The sequence below is a fragment of the Sander lucioperca genome, chromosome 10 (assembly GCF_008315115.2).
Source record: "Sander lucioperca isolate FBNREF2018 chromosome 10, SLUC_FBN_1.2, whole genome shotgun sequence".
NCBI classification, from domain to species: Eukaryota; Metazoa; Chordata; class Actinopteri; order Perciformes; family Percidae; genus Sander; species Sander lucioperca.
In genome coordinates, this window is record NC_050182.1 from 15,187,350 (window position 1) to 15,208,758 (window position 21,409).

The window sequence follows — 21,409 nt, forward strand, 5'->3', positions numbered from 1 at the left end:
ATCTCTTTATTTAAACATGTGTTTGCATCTTTATGTATGTGCTTATGCATGAAAGTACGGGGTATGCATGAAAGAAAATAGCTTTACATACACACGGTGTGCATGAATGTGCTTAAAGTGATTTTGGATTAAGACTGAGCTAACAGGATTAGATGTTCCACTAGCTAGACAGACACACACTTTAAATAGATCAACCTGACGCTGCTGGTCATTCAGAGCTGCAGAAGAAGCAACGTTTGACAACTTGGAACACATATTTCAACCACAGGGCTGCTGTAGGTGAGTGTGTGCCAGATTTTGTTGAATTGAAACATTGCCTTGCCAGAAAATCAATATTTGATTGGTTTAAAATGGACCACGTAAACCTTCAGCTCAGGTTCAAACATGATGTACATGAGTGGTGAATGAGCAGGTTTCTTGTGACACCAAATATATAATTTGCTTTTGGGTTTCTTCTCAGATTATGTTACAAGTTTACTTGTACAATTACAATTTTGTTTGTTTTTATTAATGCGTTAGATGCCATCATGTCTATTGTTACACTTACCAGTATGATACAGTAGATTGGTTTTAATGCTTTTACTTTTATTAATCCTCAAGTATTTATATGGTCTTTCTGGCCTTTGCTATAATAAAGTGTTGCAATCTTTATCTTTTTACAGAAATGGCTGATGTTTTCAGAAGCCTGAACCTCCTAGAGACCCTCAAAGAGTCCATAGAGCTCAATAAGTTATCAGATGTCAAGGATGCAGTGGAAGATCTCCTGATCAGCAGGATCAACTTAGCTGTGATGGGGGGCCGTGGGGATGAAAAATTTGCCTTTATAAACTCCCTCCGTGGCCTCGGTTCTGGGGACGACGGAGCAGCTCCGTCTCCATCATCTGTTGCCCCAGAGGAATTGGCAGTTTACCCTAACCCTAAACACCCTGACTTTCGCCTGTGGGATCTGCCACCTGTCCCAGCCGCCTCTCCATTTGAACCCGAGGGCTACATGGACAGAGTTAAATTCCCCCGCTATAATGCTGTCTTAATGACATTCACACAAACGCCCCAACCCAACAGTGTGGACGTGTTCTTGGAGGCCCGGTCACAGCAGCGGCAAACAGTGTACTTTATTCTCTTAGCTTCAGCAAATGACACAGAAAAAAGCCTAGAAGAAAAGAGGAAAGCCAGTCTGGAAGTGCTGACATCTCAGGGTGTGACACTGCCTAAAGTCTACCTGGTGAGACCCTCCACCCTGGAGAACTTTGACTTCCCTGGCCTGTTGGAGGACATGGGAGGAGACCTTCCAGAGATCCGAGCCCACGCCCTTCTCTTGGCTCTCCCGACACTTACCTCCACCCTGGTCACTCAGAAAAAGGAAGCATTCAAAGCACTAGTATGGGCAGCTGCCTCGCTATCTGGTGGGGTGTCAGCTATTCCTGTTCCCTTTGTGGCCTCCATGGTGGACTCAAGTGTCGCAGTGCGGATTCTAACCAAAGCACAATTATCTCTGTGCCTGGACGATGATTCGGTCGAGCGACTGGCCCGACAGCGGGGCATGGAACCAACAAGACTTAAAGGGCTGCGGACTTGTGTATTGTCAATGGAGGTTACTAAAGCTGAAGTGAAAAAGCGGCTGGCAGCGGCAGAAAAAGACTTGGCCACGGTTTCATCTAAACTGGTGGAGATGGCGATGCCCGTTCATGCCCGTTCTGCCAGCCGATCCTTCTCTGCCATGCTGCAAGCATTAAACAGCGCCATGGATGAAATGGCAGCTGATGCTGAGAAGATAGTGGCTGTTGCTCTTGGGGAGGGGAAGTAAAATCAAATGATTTTTTCTTTGTGTAAGGTTTCCTGTTTATGTGTGATTTACCTTTACGTTTTGGGATATAAGAAACACTATTTATACAATACTTCAGAAATCTTTTGATACGTTTTCACACTTTTTAATGAGCTAGAAGTACTAAAGAACATGTAAATACTGTGTAAGCATAGATTCTGCAAACAGATGTCAAATACTGTAAGCTGCTCAGTGCCTGTGAAAAAAAACACCCTGAACAGAGGCTTTCACGATAAACAAAAGCATTGAATAGAGGAAGTGAGAGGAATGTTGCATGCACACTGTAGCGAGCAAGTTGAAGGAGAAAATCATATCACCTTCATCAGTACAACTATAAAAGATTATGTTCTCTGGCTTGCATGATTGGCCATGCAAATTTTACAAGATTTTAGTTGAACTGTGAAAACTTCCTTTTTAAAAATAATCGTACTCTTACTTAATGAAGGATGGTGTGTGCTACGGACTGCTGTAAGTGAATCTTCTGAGGTAAAAACAAGCTTATTTTTTAAATCTTTCAGTCTTAAATTAAGTTCCTCTATTTGACTGTCTAATTTAACTAAAAAAGTAATCTCTGTCCGTGAAGGTTCTGTGTCAATCATTGATGAGGTACAATGTCTGTGTCTAGAGAAATTTTAGGTTTCTAAGTAAGTATACAGTGGCATTTGTAAGTGAAGTATATGCTGTATATTGAGCTTTTAAAAACACTATTGTTTTTGACAATGTTACGCATTTTGGGGGGGATAAATGATCAAATCTAAAAACTAAAGGCACTGTAATGTTTGTACTCAAAATATTCTGTGTGGTGTATTATCGGTCTTCTTTGAATGACAAGCAGAGTAAAGTGATTGAAACAAACAGTTGATGTAAAATAAAGACAATGACCTCCACAACATATTTTAGGTACTGTAAGGAAATAGAAACTGAACCTGTAATTGGAAGCCTAAAAATTTAATGTTTGGGCTCTGCTGTATCAAGACACAATCATTACTACACTGCAACAAAACATTTAATCTCAACATTTTGTCTTAGTCTTTTTCTTTTAATCTTTTTCTACTGAAACACTAACGTACTGCTATTTGTTTCAGAAAAGATATATTTTGCAATGCTGGAGAAATCCCACAATCTTGAAATGAGGAAGAAATAGCAGACTACTCAAACAACTCAGAAAAAGAAAAAGAAAAAGAATTTTGTATCTGCATTTGCATTTAATAAAATACATAAAAGCCTACCTACTGACAATGCTAGTTTATAGTAAATAAAAAGAATATTATATGACGTCCAATATTGAACACACACATTTTATCCATCTCTTTGTTTCAGATATCAAGTTTTAGTGCCACATGAAAATGAATGCTCTGGCAGTCGGGTGGTTGGTATTTCTGGCCCTAATAAAAAGTACGAATTTTCATATTCCACTATGATAACATTTTTTTTATTTTAACAACATTTGCATTAAAGTCACATACATAACCTGACTTTTACATCTGTGTTTTCACCACCACAGATTTTTCTTGTGCCCCACAAAACCCCTTCACACTAAAAGGTCCCCTGACAGCCACAGAAGGGTCCTGCATTGAAATCAAATGCAACGTCACAAATAATGTTGAACCTAAGGATGCATACTGGTTTTGGATAAAGAATCCACATTGGTCTGTAAATGATTTCACTGGCACTATCATTTACAGCACAAATGAAACAGTGCGTCCTGTCAGTTCAGACTTTGCAGATAGAGTTAAATATACCGGCTCTCCATCTTTAAGTTGGAACAATCGTCCTCGATCTCCACCAGTGCTGTGCAGTATTTTAATCTGCAACCTAAACAAAACTGACAGTGGAAACTACGCTTTCAGATTTGTAGGAACAAAGGTATGGAAAACTGAAGACGCGAACCTCAAAGTTATAGGTAAGTACATAAATCAAGAGTGCTAAAAGATATTTTCATAAAATATATACCAATAAAATTAGTTATGCAAACATTAAGAGATAAGCTCGTCTGGAGGCAGAAATGATCAGATTGGTTGAGTTAAAATTCAACATGATTATTATAAGAAACACATTTTAAGAATTATTATTTGAGAAAAAGTTGTAGGGTTATGATCATACCCATAATACATTTGTCAAGGACTATAGCTAAGTTTTTCATATCATTACAGTAAGTAGTAGCCTACTATATTCATACCGGCATGTTTAAGGTAGAAAAAGTAAGAATTAATATATATTGAAAATATGTATTTGTGACATACTGTATTACTGATACAATATTATTACTAATTTACACTGGCTATTCAGTATATTCATTTTATTTCTCTTAAAATCATCTCATTTTCACATTTGCAGAAAATCCATGCCCGATCACTTTTGAGAAACCCGCAGCTGTAAACGAATCTGGCATGATAACACTCACATGCTCCACTTCAAGTTCATGTACTTCAAAGCTACAAATTGGAGGTTTGACACAGCTGTCCCCAACACCTCAACAAAGAAACAATGAAAAAACGAAAAGCACGACCGTCACTCTGACAGTCAACTGGAATGACGATGGGAAGGAGTTTTCATGCAAAACACAAGATAATGAAGACAAATATTTGATTAAAAATATCAGTGTAACTGTTGAATGTAAGTTCATAACATTGATGTCATGTCTTACAGGGGTCATATTTAGCCTACTAATGATGATATGAAATCAAACAATCTGTAATCCAAATGTAAATTAAGGATTGCACCTGCACCAAATTAACCCTTAACCCCCCCCCCAATTGATTTATAGTTATAAAACAGCTAAAACTAGGAAACTAGCTGTACCTTTAATCTTTTGACATCAGTAAGATTTATTATCACAGCAGTAGAAATAGGCCTATATATTTTGATGTTGATCAGTTGAGAATTGCACATTAGTATTTTTTCTCTGTTAATAAATCAAACTATATGCCTCTAATGTATACGGTCAACAACACAGATTGAAATAAAAAAAAAGGTTTTCCACATAGAAGTGTCTTTTACAGGCAACTTATTAGGTAATTCCAAAAAACTAATCAAACAAACCAAGAAGAAACAACAGTGTTAAAACAAACAGAGAAAACAATAACAACAAGAAAAAAAGAAAAAGAAAACAAAAATAGATAAATAAATTACATTGACATAACTTAGGGAAGGAAAAATAAATAGGGGGTTGGTTTAGTCTCTACTGGTCTTGAGCTTGCTTCTATGCTGTAGCAAGTGGTGATGTACATTAGTGTAACTTCATGTTTCACTGAAAAATAACACTTTAATTTGTTAACTGCACGTCTGTTGTATTAAATTATACTCATCTAGCCTATATTCATGTAGATTATTTTTGCTAAACTCATACTTTGGCTATTTGTTAAATCACTTAAGGTTCCACTTTAAATGGGACTATAATCAAATACAGTATGCATAATTGTTTGCCGTAAATAATCCATCTATTACTGTGAGTTGACTGATTTCCCCCCGACTTTATTTAATTTGTTGACACAGATGCTCCCAAATACACCTTGGCTGAAATAAGCTCTCAAAACGTTGAGGAAGGACGATCTGTAACTCTTACTTGCTCCGCTAAAGGAAGTCCTACCCCCACCTTTACCTGGGTTAAAAATAAACAAGACGCTGTAGTGAAAACAGGGGCAGAATGGATGATCACATCAATTACAGAGTCACAGGATGGAGAATACCATTGTAAAGCTGCAAACAAACATGGGACAACACAATCAAACCCAGTCACTATTGAAGTTCAATGTGAGTACTTCCTATGTTTTTGCTTGAATTCTTTAATTTGGTGTGTTTGTGATTCTCTGTAGTTAACTCCTGTAATACTGCTGTACGTTTTTACATTTTGCTGTGGTATTAGCAAAACAAAAAACTTTGTAAGATTTTAAACAATGTGTTTTCATTTAATATATATACTTTAGCATTCTTAGTAGGTAATAATTATTAATCAGCCTAAAGAAATAATATCTTCTGTTTCAGATCGGCCCGAAATTGAAGTGAAGTCCTCTGCTTCTGTAGTTAAAGAAGGGGAAATTATGACTTTGACATGTAAGGTGAAGAGAAGCAACCCACCACCTAGCACCTACTCTTGGTTTAAAGATGAGAAAGCTATTCATCAGGAACAAACACACCAATATGTTGTTGAAAGAATCCAGCCTGAGGACAGGGGCTCGTACACATGTAGTGCCACCAACACTGTGGGTACTGGAACATCAGGGTCACTTCTAATTACAGTTGAATGTAAGCTCCTGGTGCTGCATATTTGTCAGTGAGTTGTTGATGATGACGATGAAAAGCAAATAAATCGATAGACTGCATTAACATTGAAAGCATATTAATAATATTTATTTATTTCTTCCTTCCAGATGGCCCGTGGAACACAACCATCCGTAATGTTGATAAAAAAGTGAAAGTTGGTAGCTCCCTTGCATTTTATTGTTTCACTGACGCCAACCCTGCCCCGTTGAGTTACTCCTGGTACCGTTACAACATGAAGAAACCGACTGACTCCTCAAAGTGGAGGTCTAAGAATTCTAAAGAAGAAGTGATATATTTGGACAGAGTAGAGAGAGCCGATGAAGCATGTTACATGTGCAACGCAACCAACGAGATCAGTACAGGACACGATAGTGAGCCGGTGTGCATAGAAGTACTCTGTAAGTAATTGTGGTATGCTGAAAATGTTCTGTGATATTTAAGTTCCTCTCAACTTTTACATCAAGTTTGAGTATTACAAAAATCATTATTTACATCTGATTGACTCTGATTTATTCATGTCTTTCAAAGGTAAATCATTTGCTAGTTGGATGAAAATATGGAAACAATTCTCATATCTGTACGGTAAATATGAGGCTGGAGCCAGCAGCCGATAAGCTTAGCCTAGCATATGACTGGAAAGAGGTAGCCTGGCTCTGTCAACGGTTCCTACATTTTAAATACATAACTCAAACTCACAAATGAAGACATATCTCATTTGTTTAATCCATACAAAAACGGAAGTGGAAAGAGACAACAATTTGCTTTTTTACAGCAAGTATAGTTGCCACGCAAGTTATTGCTCCCAGCCAAGAAATAGTCTAACACAAAACCACATGCAAAATGTTAACTTGTCATTTTTAAACTTCAGTTTCTATACAGATTAAACAAATGAGATATAATGTGTAAATGAATGAGGTTTAGAGATGCTAGTTGGCAAACTAAGCTACCTTTGGACAGAGCCAGGCTAGCAGTTTCCATCTGTTTTATGCTAAGCTAACATGCTGCTGGTTGTAGCCCTGTATTCAACAGACATACGTGAGAGTGTCAAACTCTTAAGTGTTTAAGCTTTCAGGACAGAAGTTGACTTCCTGTTCATAGACTGCTCCTGAATTATCATGCAACATGTTGGAAAATTAATGAATTCTCCTGAAAATCACACAGCTGCTTCCTCTCTACAGATCCTCCAACTGAACCCATGCTGACTATGGATACTGAGCTCAGGGAAGATCAGCTCATCACCATCAGCTGCACTGTTGAAAGCTTCCCACTGTCAACGCTCTACTTGACAAGGACTTCCGAATCCAAACCTCAGTCCTCAGAATTGCTTTTCACTCAACTTTGGCCTGATAACACTCTCCACCACAAATTCAATGTAACTTCAACTCACACAGGAGTTTACACCTGCAGCGCCACAAACAGCGAAGGTTCAAAGACAAGCAAACCAACAACACTGGTGGTTAAATGTGAGTGATTCAGTAGTGCATTGTCTTTTTCCAAACAAATCATCAGAACCAAAACTTTCCAAAAAGTAGATCTTATTTATTATTTACATGTGAAATCATTTTGATTACATGTCTAGTTTTTGGTACAATAGTTTAGTTAAAGTACAATTTTGAGGTACTTGTGCTTTACTTCCATTTTCTGCCACTTTATACTTCAATTCCACTACATTTATTTGACACACAATATTGTTACTAACTTACTAGTTACTTTAAAGAGCTAGATTTTTACATACAAAACAACTTCAAAAAATATGATGCAGTATTATAGATAAACTACTGAACAGTATAAAGTAATAAAATAGTTCAAACTACACATTAGACAATAAAATATGCTACCGCTTACAAAGTAATGCATCCGTAGTAATGACACAGTAATATAACATCTACTGAATACTTATACTTTTAATTCTTTTTACTTTGAAGTGCATTTTCCTGCTAAAACTATTGTTCTGCCTAAAATTACGAATGCATGACTTACTTACATAGAATGGTTCATTTATATTGTGTAGTATTCTACTTTTACTTTAATCTCTAGCATTCATCCACCACTGAGTAACAACAAATAAACATATATATATATAATTAAATAAACCTGTCATAACTTTAAGTTGTACATGTTTATTTATTGTTTTGACAAAAACACCTTGAGATATAATGCACCACCACCACAAACTATGGCCTCAAAGATGATAATTTAAATCAGCTTTTCTCCCATCTGTAAGTCAATTGTGCATTGGAATGTATTATATTTTACAGGTGTGCATGTTAAGTTGTTCTCATGTTTATAAAGTTCACCACCTATATAGACAAAGACTTACCTGGAATGGCCCTCCTCTAAATTTAAATGTATGCAATGATATTATTATTCACAACAGTTTAATACATATATATTGTATTATAACTCACTATGTTTAGATCTGACTCTTCTCTTTTTGATAAATGCAGATCGTCCCAAAGACGTGACTGTAAAAGCTGAGCCTGCTCTCATCGTGAATGAAAACAAGTCATTGACGTTACGTTGCAGTGCCCAGTCCCACCCACCAGTGACCTCCGTCACCTGGATGAAGACGACTGATGGGAAGAGTGAAATCATCCGGAAAGGGCTGACTTTCATTCTGAAGTCGGTCAGTCCTTCTGACAGCGGACTGTACAGCTGTGCAGCCAATAATGGTATTGGAACTGGAAACTCACAGAAGGCTGAGGTCAAAGTCAAGTGTGAGTAGACTGATGCACTCAGGGTGGTGTACACATTAACTAGGAGATATTATATTACACATTATTGTAAATATTGTAAATACAGATTGGGCAGTGAGGTTTTCTTGCATAAAATTGGTTGTGTTTTTCACCAAAACGCTTGTGTATCCACAAGTCAACGTGTTGAATGTTGAATCCTTCGTCATTTGCAACGTTGGTTTTTGGAATAATGTAAATCTAATGAAATGCTTTATTTCATGGTGCGTTTCTCTTACTAACGGTCAATAACTAAAGTAACCTGTAACCTGTTAGGAAAGTGCACTGCAAAAACATTGTTTCAGTGCTAGTAGATGTCAAAAACTTCCAAGGTTACCTTTAAATGTGATGTAGACAAATGCCTTATACAGAAGCATGATAGAAATGTCTGAATCACATTTCTGCTCATAATTTAGAAAAAATTAAAATGTCTAAAGTCACTGTGTAGAATTTTAATATGATTTTAGCATCTTTCAGTTGTTATTGTGGCATACGGTGGGCAAGGGTGTGAGCAGTGCATTGCTTTGCCACAGTGTCTTTTATAAAAGGACCACTGGGGGATGCCAAAAGGAAAACTTAAAATTCTACACACAGTGGCTTTTAAGTATATTTTCATTTGTGCTGTCATTACTGTATGATCTTTGAACACTAAGATGTCAAAGTAAATAATTTTGTCTTGGTTTACTTTATTTCAAATGTCCCTGCTTAGATGCTCCAAAACACACCAATATCACGAGAGCAGCAGAGCAGCAGCAGCCTGACGGAACGAGATCTGTCGAGCTGAGCTGCAGCAGTCACAGCTATCCCCCAGTCACACAATATTCATGGTACAAGATAAAGGCTGAGGAAGGGGATGAAAAAGTGTCTAACCATCAGACCTACACAGTGTATTCAAACGAGCCGGGAAGCTACTACTGCATCGCAAAAAATGAAATAAATCAAAGAAAGTCTGACCCAGTCCATCTGTTTGACCGTGAGTGATTTTCAAGGCCTCGTTTGTATGGAGTTATATTCCTATCTTTATTCAAGAGCGCATTCTTTCAATTTGAGAGTATTTCTCACTGATATTACGTTCAGATTTTGTAATAATTTCCCTCAAAACCTTGCTCTCACACTCAAATAGTCACTGCTCGTGCTTGGATTTGCTCTGCTTGTGCTCAAACTTTCTGCTTGGACTCAGATATGTTGTTCTGTGGACAGATTTTCTGCTCTCAGCTTTGGCCCTTCTCCTCACACTCAGCCTGATTCTGCGCACTTACAAATTTTCTCTCGGATTTCTCCTGCGCGCTTGGATTTTTTAGTGTTACAATCCTATCAAAATCCCCCAACCAATAGAATGCCAGGTGTAGTGTTGACCAATGAAATGATCTCTGCCCCGTTAAGGGGTGCATTTGTTTTACGTTAGAACGTCTGTTGCGGACAACTGTAACCGAGTTTATTTACCCGTCATCCATCGCTTTATTATTAGTATATGTCAACAATGTGCACAGAATGGTCAACGCTCTTTCACCTGCACCCATCAGGAAACGGGAGAAAGCTTTGAAGTGGGACATATCAAGTTAGGGCCACAACTACGAGGGTGAGTAACATAAATTAAGCACTAGCATATGACGCTAGCATATAGCCTAGCTTGATGTGCATAAACAAATAGATTTTCTTTATAGTTTAGCTAGATTGAACGACATATGACGGACAGTATGTGTGTATTTACAACTGGTATTTAATGACCCCACTTTGTATTTTTTCCTTGTTTGGTTAACCATGTTCCTGGGGATTTGGCTAATTTCAGAGATGTTAGAGCCAATAGTAAAACTTAAACTGTAATATAACTGTATAGAAAGTTGTAAGTACAATTCCACTCCTATAATAAAACACTATTTAAAATAGCAGTTATTTATTTTTACCTAATGAAATCAATACAAAGCAAACTGAACAGAAAGAACAAGCATGTTTCAGTTTCTCTTCTTCCAGGTGGGGCTGAAGTACCCCTGTTGATCTGCATCACAGCTGCACCGTGTGCATGGACCAGTGTTGTACAACCACACTACTGTGTTGTTCCAGTCAGTACATTACTCCCAACTCAAACTCCCATTGGTTCCCCTTGTACTCACCTGTGTGCAGAGGGCAGGCAGCAGTGGCACAAACCAAGAACGTTGGCAAGTCTGATAATAATGTAATTGTAATTAAAATACTACAACTACACACACATCATGTGACATACACTCATCATTTATTTATCTTGCTTAAATTCACAGGGTGCACAACCAGGCCCGGGAGAGAAAATTACCGTGATGTCTACAAAACCAAAGCAGAGAAGGTAAGGTAAGATAGTAATGATGTTAAAGAAAGCTATGTACACCTAATATGTTATGTGTTGATGTCCTAGAATTTGTCTTAAATAGGAGCACACTATACAATGACAACAGTGGAGAGTTGCTGGATCTGTCTGTCCTCAAAGTGCCAGAGATCTACAAGGACTTCACCCGTTTCTGCACTATCACCTGCATAATCCAAGTGATAAAAGAGAGAACAAACTATTGTGTTCTCTGCTTGCATGAATAGGTGCCTGTAATGTCTGCCAACATATACAATCAATTCAATAAATGTTGATAAGTATCACTGATATTTCTTAAATCATTGTAGTTTTTCAGAGCGATAAGATACAGATTCAAGGCAAATCAAGGCAAATAGGTTTTTCATGTTCTGTAACCTTTATATATATATATATAAAAAAAAACTAAAAAAAAACAGTACAATTAAATTTACCAGAGCGGACACTTGCAGGTTGTTAAATGGCTTTACCTTGTCAAAACAATTCATAAGCTGCACAATATTTGACACAAAACCTAAAAAGCATATGGTTCATACTACTGTGAAGCAGTACACTTTTCATGTAGGATTTACTGTAGCAGGAACATTGATATTGGCAAACAGATGACCCAGGTACAGGTGAGTTTGTGAGCAGGGTTATGATATGAACTAAAATAAAGATAAGAATAATTACATTAAATAGGAGGTATATACAACTAGTATAATATAAATTAACTATATAAGAGCAATTAAGGCAAAGTTATGAGGTAGTGGCAAGCTAAAGTGACGTATAATCAATAGCAAGGAGTCAAGTCAACAGTGTACACCAGAATAATATATACTGTGATTAAGTAATGATACTTAGTGTTGTCTGTAGACTACTAATATAACAAAACAGAAAAATAATATAGTGTATGATGCAGTATGGAGAAAAACTGAGTCCAATATGACCCCAAGAGACTTTAAGTGCAGCTGTTGATGATGTTTACTACAAACAAAACTTGCAGATGGTTGTAGTCTGTAGCCAACCGTACAGTAGGTAGATCTGGAGCAGACGGTTGTAGTCTGTAGCCAACCGTACAGTAGGTAGATCTGGAGCAGACGGTTGTAGTCTGTAGTCAGCCGTACAGTAGGTAGATCTGGAGCAGACGGTTGTAGTCTGTAGTCAGCCTTCTCGTTCAATCTAGCTAAACTATAAAGAAAATCTATTTGTTTATGGACATCAAGCTAGGTTATATGCTAGCGCCATATGCTACGTGCTTAATTTATGTTACTCACCCTCGTAGTTGTGGACCTAACTTGATATGTCCCACTTCAAAGCTTTCTCCCGTTTCCTGATGGGTGCAGGTGAAAGAGCGTCGACCATTCTGTGCACATTATTGACACATACTAATAATAAAGCGATGGACGACAGGGGTAAATAAACTTGGTTACAGTTTTCCGCAACAGACGTTCTAACGTAAAACAAACGCACTCTCAACGGGGCAGGGATAATTTCATTGGTCAACACTACACCTGGCATTCTATTGGTTGGGGAATTTTGATGGGATTGTAACACTAAAAAAATCTGAGCGCGAATCAGCGAGTGCGAGGAGAAGGGCCAAAGCTGAGAGCAGAAAATCTGTCCACAGACCAACATATCTGAGTCCAAGCAGAAAGTTTGAGCACAAGCAGAGCAAATCCAAGCACGAGCAGTGACTATTTGAGTGTGAGAGCAAGGTTTTGAGGGAAATTATTACAAAATCTGAACGTAATATCAGTGAGAAAAACTCTCAAATTGAAAGAATGCGCTCTTGAATAAAGATAGGAATATAACTCCATACGTTTGCTCTCATTTGTTTTCGAAAGAGAAACATGTTAGATGTATTGTGCAATCAGAATTGCCAAAACACTTTTCCTCTGGTAAAATCACAGCAGTTTGATACTATGCTACTTGTTTACACATTTGTGTCTATATACTGATGTTCTGTCTCTTTTAACCACAGGAACATTGATGAAGGTCCTGTACATCTTTCTTTTTCTTATTATCCTGTTCATAATCATTTTGATTTTCTTTGTCTACAGGTAAAGTAAAACAAATACATTTCACATACCATTTGGCGTGAGTAATTGGCATGCATAACCACTGTTATGTCCCTGTTATGTTTTCAGACACAGGAGGAAGAAATCAATTCAACAAGGAACTATGAACACAGCGACCGGTTTGGGGTTTCTGGTGATGACTCCTTTGTGCAACTCTTTCTGCTTCTTTATTGAACATATTTAGACAAAAATGACTTTTATGTGTGTGCGTGTATGTGTGTGTAAACCAATTCAGGGTTGGTGGAATGACGCCAGGAGGAGAAATCGGATGAACAACCCCAGTATGGCAGGACCTTTCAGGAGCAGAGATGACCTCTTGTCAGACCAGCCGTGCCATCCAAATGGCCAACGATGCCAGCCTCGTCTAGACAGCACGTAAGACAGCAGCCACACACACTGTCCCCACCCAGGACAATGCACACTCTGTAGGACAGAGAGCTGGATGCTGCTCCTCATGCTGGAGTCAAAGCATCCATTTAAGATCCTTCAGACACGAATGGCACAATGAGTCTTCCCGGTCATGTATTATAATCAGTCACTGACTATGCATGTTTTTGTTCTTGTTGTCGTTGTCATTCCACAGCCCTACATCCAACGTCAACAGTGTTTACTGTACTGTGAATCTGCCCTCCGGAAAACAAGTGGGTCAAGCTTTTTTTTCCCAATATATTATACTATGACTTTTTTTTTTGTACAGTTTCCAACATTCTCTACTATGACTTTTTGTTTACTTTTTTTGACATACTATACTGTGACTTTTTTGACAATTTTTTTGTAATATACTACAGTGTACCGTAATATAACTTTTAAAAACTTTTTTTGACATACTAAAGTAGACTTTTTTTTGTTACTTTTTTTGACATACTATATAATGACTTTTTAAAAAACTTTTCTTGACATACTATACTATAATTTCTTTCCGACATATTATTCTATGACTTTTTAACTTTTTACATACTGTACTATACTATGACTTTTTTCCAACAATTTTTTTCGACATACTGTATTATGACTTTTTTTTCCAACATACTATACTATGACTTTTTTACTTTTAATGACATACTATGACTTTTTTTATTACTGTTTTGGACATATTATACTGACTTTAAAGCTTTTAGCGACATACTATACTATGACTTTTTTACTCTTTTCAACATTCTATACTATGGCTACTTTACTTTTTTCAACATAGTATTCTATAACTTTTTTTAAGCTTTTCTGACAAACTATACTATGACTTTTATTTGGAAATAGGCCTACTATACTATAACTTTTTGGACTTTTTTAACATACTATACTATGACTTAGTTTTTACATTTTTTTTTCAAAGTACTGACTTTTTTCTATTTTTTTCGACATACTATACTATGATTACTACACTGACTTTTTTTACTTTTTTCGACATACTATACTATGACATTTTTGACACTTTTTCAACATACTATACTATGATTACTACACTATGACTTTTTACTTTTTTCGACATACTATACTAAACTTTTTTCGACATAGTATACTGTGATTACTACACTATGACTTTGTTTATTTTTTTCGACATACTATACTATGCATTTTTAAACTTTTTTCGACATACTATACCAAGACATTTTAAAACTTGACGAAATGACTTTTATTCGACATGCTATACTATATAGCTATTTTTTAGACACTTTTTCAAAATACTATATATACTATGACTTTTTAGACTTTATTTCGACATACTATACTATGACTTTTTTTCGACACTTTTTCGACATACTTTACCAAGACAATTTTTTACTTTTTTTGAAAATACTATATACTATGCCTTTTTTTTTAACTTTTTTTGACATACTATACCAAGACTTTTTAAAACTTTTTTCGACATATTATACTATGACTTTTTTAAAACTTTTTGTGACATACTATACTAAGACTTTTTTTTTTTTTTACTTTTTTCAAGATACTATACTATGACTTTTTTTACTTTTTTCGAAAACATAATACTATGACTTTATCTCAACACTTTTTCGACATACTATACTATGACTTTATTTCAAACCATTTTTTTCGACATACTATACTATGACTTTTTAAAAAGTTTTTTCAACATACTATACCAAGACATTTTTATACTTTTTTCGACATACAATACTATGACTTTTCTTTTTCAACATGCAATACGATGACTTTTTAAAACTTTTGTCGACATACTATACCAAGACTTTTTAAAACTTTTTTTCGACATACTACACTAGGACTTTTTTTTTAACCTTTTTCGACATACTATACTATGATTTTTTTTTACTTTTTCGACATTATATACTATGACGTTTTAACTTATGTCGACATACTATACTAGGACTTTTTCTCTTCCATTTTTTGGACATACTATACTATGACTTTTTAAACTTTCTTCGACATACTGTACAATGACTTTAACTTTTTTTCGACATACTATACCATGACTTTTTTTCGACACACCTGACTATGACTTTTTGAAACTTTTTTCAACATACTATACTATGACTTTTAAAACTTTTTTCAACATACTATACTCTGACTTTTTTTAAAACTTTTTTCAACATACTATACTATGACTTTTTTCGACATAATATACTACAACTTTTTTTTTAACTTTTTTCAACATACTATCCCAAGACTTTTTTTAGACACTTTTTCAACATACAATACATACTATGACTTTTTAGCTTTTTATTCGACATACTATACTAGACTTTTTAAACTTTTTTTCAACATACTATGTTATGCATTTTTTTTTACTTTTTCAACATACTAAATACTATGACTTTTTAACTTATGTCGACATACTATCCACTATGACATTTTTCAACTTTTTTCCACATACTATACTAGGACTTTTTTTTTTTTTTTACCTTTTTCGACATACTATACTATGAGTTTTTTAACTTATGACGTTTTAACTTATGTCGACATACTATACTAGGACTTTTTCTCTTCCATTTTTTGGACATACTATACTATGACTTTTTAAACTTTCTTCGACATACTGTACTATGACTTTTTAACTTTTTTTCGACACACCTGACTATGACTTTTTGAAACTTTTTTCAACATACTATACTCTGACTCTTTTTTTTTTTTTACTTTTTTCAACACCCTATACTCTGACTTTTTTAAAAACTTGTTTCAACATACTTGTGAAAAGGTAGAGCCCCTCCTTTTCCCCAACTCGCCTGACATTCCCCACAACATTTAAACTGACTACCTTATCCTACATGCTCAAACACGCACACACACACATAGTGGCTAATGTTTGTAATTACACGCGGTGCCGGCAACCGCGGCGTGATTCATTCATGCGCGTTATTTACACAACTTTCAGTTACTCACCAAACCTCTGTAAACCATATAGCGAACGACGCGGTACCCGTCGATTCTGCTCCATAACACATTTCATTCTGTTAATCCGTACATTGTGCATGCAAACACTAACAATACACTGATAGCACCAAAGCCCGTCTATGGAAAGCCGTTCCACTCCCTATTAAGCCCCATTGTACCTACTTTGGTTGCAGTTCCACCAGAGTTCCACTGGGGGTGATCACGGTCCAGTGCAAAATGAATGGGACCCTATGGAGCTAGACGGCTAAATTTGTCTCTTTCGCCTGATTGTCGTTGAGAAATCTCAGATTTGATTGTAGTTTTTGCAAGTTCAACATGGATTATAGGTCAAAAGTTGAATGAACGAGTACTTATGCCCTTTCGATTTGTTACAGGTTGAGTCGTTGTTGCCCATAACACGCTAGCATTCTGCTAATGAATGCTGATTGGTCAGTGAAGGACTGATTACGATCGGAGATCCCGTTTGAATGCCAGATTGAATATTTCGGCGTGGTCTTTAAAACATTAGCAAACCTCTTTCTAGCATGTGTATTGACAGGGAGAGTCTAACCTGTCAGCTGTGTTGTCGATGCCTTCGAGAGAAAAAAGGAAGCGACTCAGAGCTTGCCGTAAAGCAGAATCTCTGGCCGTATATGTGTATGACATCATTGACATTTTAAAAGGCTTTTTAGAACAAAAAAGCCACTTTAAAAAAATCGAACACGCAGCAGTGTGTATTTTCTTAGCCTCCCCTTTCAAATGCAACATTCAAATTACTAGACAAAAAATTATATCCTGAGAAAAGTGGATTTTGAGGGGTATAGTTCCATAGAGTCCCATTCATTCTGCACTGGCCTGTGAGCGCCCCCTATATGGAACTCTGGTGGAACTGCAACCAGTTCAGAAGCCGAAAGTAACGAGAGAGTGGAACTTCTTCCCATATTAGAAATTCTTTGATAGTGTCGGTACACGATCCGTTCTGCCTGCACGATCCGTTCTGCACATGCGCAAGATAATACTGTTTTACCGAGGATACGACCTGCACGATCTGTTTCACGCTAGCCTATGGCTAGCCTCCACCGGGAAGCTAACGTTAGTTTAGCTAACAGCTAATTCGGCTAACCGCTAGCTGACAGCTAGATTCAGTCTAAAAAAACGTTAACTCAAACGTAATGGGAAAAGCAGGCTACAGCTAAATTAAGACTTCACAGTAATAACAATAAAGACAAGTATTGAGTGATTGTATTTTAAATGAGCACAAGTAAAGTAGAACTGATGTAACAGCTGTTATATATGTTAGGTGTTTGTTATATATGTCAACGTTTATTTTCAAGTTTTATTTTGAGGGTCTTTTAAAGTTATTATATGCTGTCTCAGCTAGCAGTTAGCCGAATTAGCTGTTAGCTAAACTAACGTTAGCTTGGCTGTCGACCGGAAGCGTGGAACAGATCGTGCAGTGTCGCAAATCCTCGTACAACCGCGCATGCGCGAACATTTTGCGCATGTGCAGAACGGATCGTGCAGGCAGAACGGACCTACTTTCATTTCCTGGTCCCGCATCAATTTGTTTCCCCAAGGAACACGAGCCCCTGACAATTGCTAGCTTTATTCCCTGTTTGGGACAGGGGAAAGTGTTTATTTGAGCGGGGGAGAGCTACTGTAGCAGTATAAAATCATGGGCTGTATTGTAATGCAATGATTATTTAATTACAGGAAATTAATGTTATTATTATTAGGAGTACTGAGGTGTATAATGAACTATATTTCAATGTATGTGTGTGATTAGAGAAAATATCTGCTGAACCACTATACATAACAAAACACCCTATCACGTTGGTTTCTACCAATTAGCGTAATTGAAGGGCCCTATTTAAAGCGAGGGTTTTTCTGCCCTGAGAGTCAGGAGAGTGTCAACTTGCTGAGAGGTTGTATACAGAGAATTATTGAGAGAAGAGAATTTTTTGCTTGTGCTAGTTAAATTGAGAAACCCGTTGGTTCATTTTTGTTTGTTTGTTTTGGAAGTTTTTTTTGTTGTTGTTGGCAGAGTGCTGAACGACGTATTTTATAGCACTGTAAATAAATCTATATTCTCACCGCAAATCCACGTTGGCTGTTTGCTGTGTCTTCACCCCATCACCACCCATTCTCAGTGTGTCCTTGCCGCCACCATCCTGTGTGGAGGTGGGCTGGGAGGCCCATTTTTCACAATACTATACTATGACTTTTTTCGACATAATATACTACAACTTTTTTTAAACTTTTTTCAACATACTATCCCAAGACTTTTTTTAGACACTTTTTCAACATACAATACATACTATGACTTTTTAGCTTTTTTTCAACATACTATACTATGACTTTTTAAACTTTTATTCAACATACTATACTATGACTTTTTAAACTTTTTTTCAACATACTATACTAGACTTTTTAAACTTTTTTTCAACATACTAAATACTATGACTTTTTAACTTATGTCGACATACTATACACTATGACATTTTTCAACTTTTTTCCACATACTATACTATAAGTTTTTTTCCACATACTATACTATGACTTTTTTTTAAAAACTTTTTTCAATGCACTATACTATGACTTTTTTCGACACTTTTTTGACATACTGTACTGTACTGTACTGTTTTTTAACCTTATTCGACACACTATACTGTTACTTTTTTCGACACTTTTAACATATTATACTATGACTTTTTTAAACCGTTTTTTTGATATACTATACTATGACTTTTTTTCATCCATTTTTTTCAACATACCAATACTTTTTAAACTTTTTTCGACATACTATACTATGACTTTTTAAACTTTTTTTCAATATACTATGCATTTTTTTCAATATACTATACTATGACTTTTTTTCTTTACTTTTTTTCAGCATACTATTCTATGACTTTTCTTAAAATTTCGACATACTATACTATGACTTTTGTCTTTACTTTTTTCAACATACTATGACCTTTTTTTAAAAATTTCGACATGCTATACTTTGACTTTTTTTTATTACTTTTTTCGACATACTATACTATGACTTTTTTAATTTTTCAACATACTATACTATGACTTTTTTCGACCTATTATAACTTTTTCTGTCAGACTATATTATGACATTTTTTATGGCATCCATACAATTTCAGTTTAACACATTAGTGTTCGCAAAACCACTATGCAAACATCTGCGTTGGCCTCAGTCATTTGTGTAGCTCCTCTTTAGACAGGCGGATGTGTCTTTTGATGATCAAGATTTTGCTTTGCCCACTGTGCTGTAGCTCTGTCCTCACTGTTAGGCAGAACAGTAATCATTCAGTAGTCACTATTGTGGAGCAATGAATGACCAGAGGGCCTACAGCTTCCATTTAAATGCATGAATAACCTGATTCAGTTGCTACTATATATTCACTGATGTCCTCTGTCTGCATCTGCTCAGGGTCCTTCTGCACAAAAGCCAATCAGACAGCAAGGTGGACACACACAGGATTATTCTCTCAACTACGCTTCTTTACACTTTGGAAATACGCAAAAGTGAGAATATATGTTTTGTCATGTTACTGTATATTATAACAAGAAAGGTTTTATTACATGGCAAATTTATGATGGTATATGTTATTTATTTTCTAGGCACAATCCTACAAAAGCGGAAGATGAGTATTCTATGGTGTCCAAGCAAAAGCCACTTAAAAAGGTCAGAAACCTATAAACAAGATTTGTTTTTTTAGATGTGTCATTTTCAGTTTATTACTTTAAAGCATTAAAGGCAATTTTGTTTGTCTAACTTTAGTGGATGATTTATATTGTGTTTGTGGTTACAGTAAAGCTACTACTAAAACATAGAAAAGAAGTATGTTTTGTATAGTACGTCTGTGTGCTGACAATACAGTAGCAAAGAGGACGTTTTCTCTTTAGAAATAATTTCCCTGTAACAAATAATTTAATCAGGGAAAACATAATCTTCAGGTCCGCACAAGCACCAAATGTCTGTTAATATGAATTTCTCTGTGCATGAAATCCAGATACTGTCAGAAGTAATGACACACTTTATCTGACCATCCTTGTTATCCTCCTAGAATGATGAAAGGCTGGAGGACTATGAGAACGTCAGCGCAGCACACACAGCCAAATCTCAAAATGCATCGAACTATGACACAGACACCAGTGAGGATGAAATAGAGATCAATTATTCACAGGTGAGCTTCAAGGCAAAGCCTGGACTTCAGAGAGCCGGCAGAGACTCCAGCAGCTCTGATGAAGAGGTGACACAGTACTCTGAGGTCAAAATCTGAGTTTAGATACTCTTACTCTTACAGGTACAGCCAATTGTTCAATAGGGGTTTCATCACTGTATTGTTTATTTCAATGTTAACATTTATTTTTCCTTAGTGCCTATGCTTTTCAGAGTGTGCAGTAACAAGTACTAAACAGAAGGGAGAAAAGTGACCAAACCCATGGCACCTAACATATAAAGAAAAACTAATTTTGTTAAGGAAAGCATACATGGGTAAATGTACATATTTGTAAAATTTATTGACATTACTTTGACATTTGTGAATAGTATAATGTGCCATATGCGCAATGCTTAATTTCATAACATGCGTTGATTTCAATTCTTGTATAAGATAAGAATGTCTTTCTTTGTTTTGTTTTTTAACAATCACAAACATATGTATGCATTTTAACAAAAAACAAATACAAAATGATCAATAAAAATGTGTGACAAACTGTGTAACTGTTTCTTTCCCTATGAACAAAGGTTTCAAACAATAAAATTGACAAAAGTGTAAGACAAACGTTAGCATTGAAATATTAAATATAAATGTGACAGCATTCATCTATAGTAGTGAAC

General features: G+C 36.1%; 2 protein-coding genes and 1 long non-coding RNA gene across 5 annotated transcripts; 2 read left to right on the forward strand and 1 right to left on the reverse strand.

Annotated features, from left to right (window-relative positions):
* The first annotated feature begins 160 nt into the window (after positions 1–160).
* On the forward strand, positions 161–2,838 carry irgq2 (immunity-related GTPase family, q2). 2 transcript variants are annotated; one of them, XR_004898592.1, is made up of 3 exons: positions 161–301; positions 661–1,945; positions 1,984–2,838. XR_004898592.1 is itself a non-coding variant. In XM_031313995.2 (2 exons), exon 2 carries the CDS (start codon positions 665–667, stop codon positions 1,802–1,804), a length of 1,140 nt encoding a protein of 379 aa, XP_031169855.1. In that variant the 5' UTR covers positions 161–301; positions 661–664; the 3' UTR covers positions 1,805–2,019. The 2 variants fall into 2 exon arrangements, 1 of the variants encoding a protein (XP_031169855.1); XM_031313995.2 differs by having other exon boundaries at positions 661–2,019.
* Positions 2,095–21,252, forward strand: si:dkey-24p1.1 (uncharacterized protein LOC556718 homolog). Of its 2 annotated transcripts, none has more exons than XM_031313872.2 (17): positions 2,095–2,308; positions 3,143–3,217; positions 3,327–3,725; positions 4,160–4,438; positions 5,318–5,575; positions 5,807–6,067; positions 6,193–6,483; positions 7,264–7,548; positions 8,533–8,802; positions 9,527–9,790; positions 13,113–13,191; positions 13,279–13,342; positions 13,445–13,584; positions 13,793–13,850; positions 19,997–20,091; positions 20,188–20,251; positions 20,634–21,252. In XM_031313872.2, exons 2-17 carry the CDS (start codon positions 3,163–3,165, stop codon positions 20,847–20,849), a joined length of 3,078 nt encoding a protein of 1,025 aa, XP_031169732.1. In that variant the 5' UTR covers positions 2,095–2,308; positions 3,143–3,162; the 3' UTR covers positions 20,850–21,252. The 2 variants fall into 2 exon arrangements, with proteins under 2 accessions (XP_031169732.1, XP_035862371.1); XM_036006478.1 differs by having other exon boundaries at positions 13,285–13,342.
* Positions 12,592–16,543, reverse strand: LOC116060478. Its single transcript, XR_004107522.1, has 3 exons — positions 16,461–16,543; positions 15,809–15,813; positions 12,592–12,602 (listed from the first exon to the last, which is right to left on the reverse strand). It is a non-coding gene; the product is annotated as an uncharacterized LOC116060478 (long non-coding RNA).
* Positions 21,253–21,409: the final 157 nt, after the last annotated feature.

Bases quoted from the DNA above. Each gene is read 5' to 3' on its own strand.
- irgq2 (XM_031313995.2), top strand. From the start codon at position 665: ATGGCTGATGTTTTCAGAAGCCTGAACCTCCTAGAGACCCTCAAAGAG.
- si:dkey-24p1.1 (XM_031313872.2), top strand. From the start codon at position 3,163: ATGAAAATGAATGCTCTGGCAGTCGGGTGGTTGGTATTTCTGGCCCTA. The intron at 6,068-6,192 runs GTAAGCTCCTGG...TCTTCCTTCCAG, and splicing joins ACTTCTAATTACAGTTGAAT to ATGGCCCGTGGAACACAACC. The intron at 13,343-13,444 runs GTGATGACTCCT...AAACCAATTCAG, and splicing joins CGACCGGTTTGGGGTTTCTG to GGTTGGTGGAATGACGCCAG.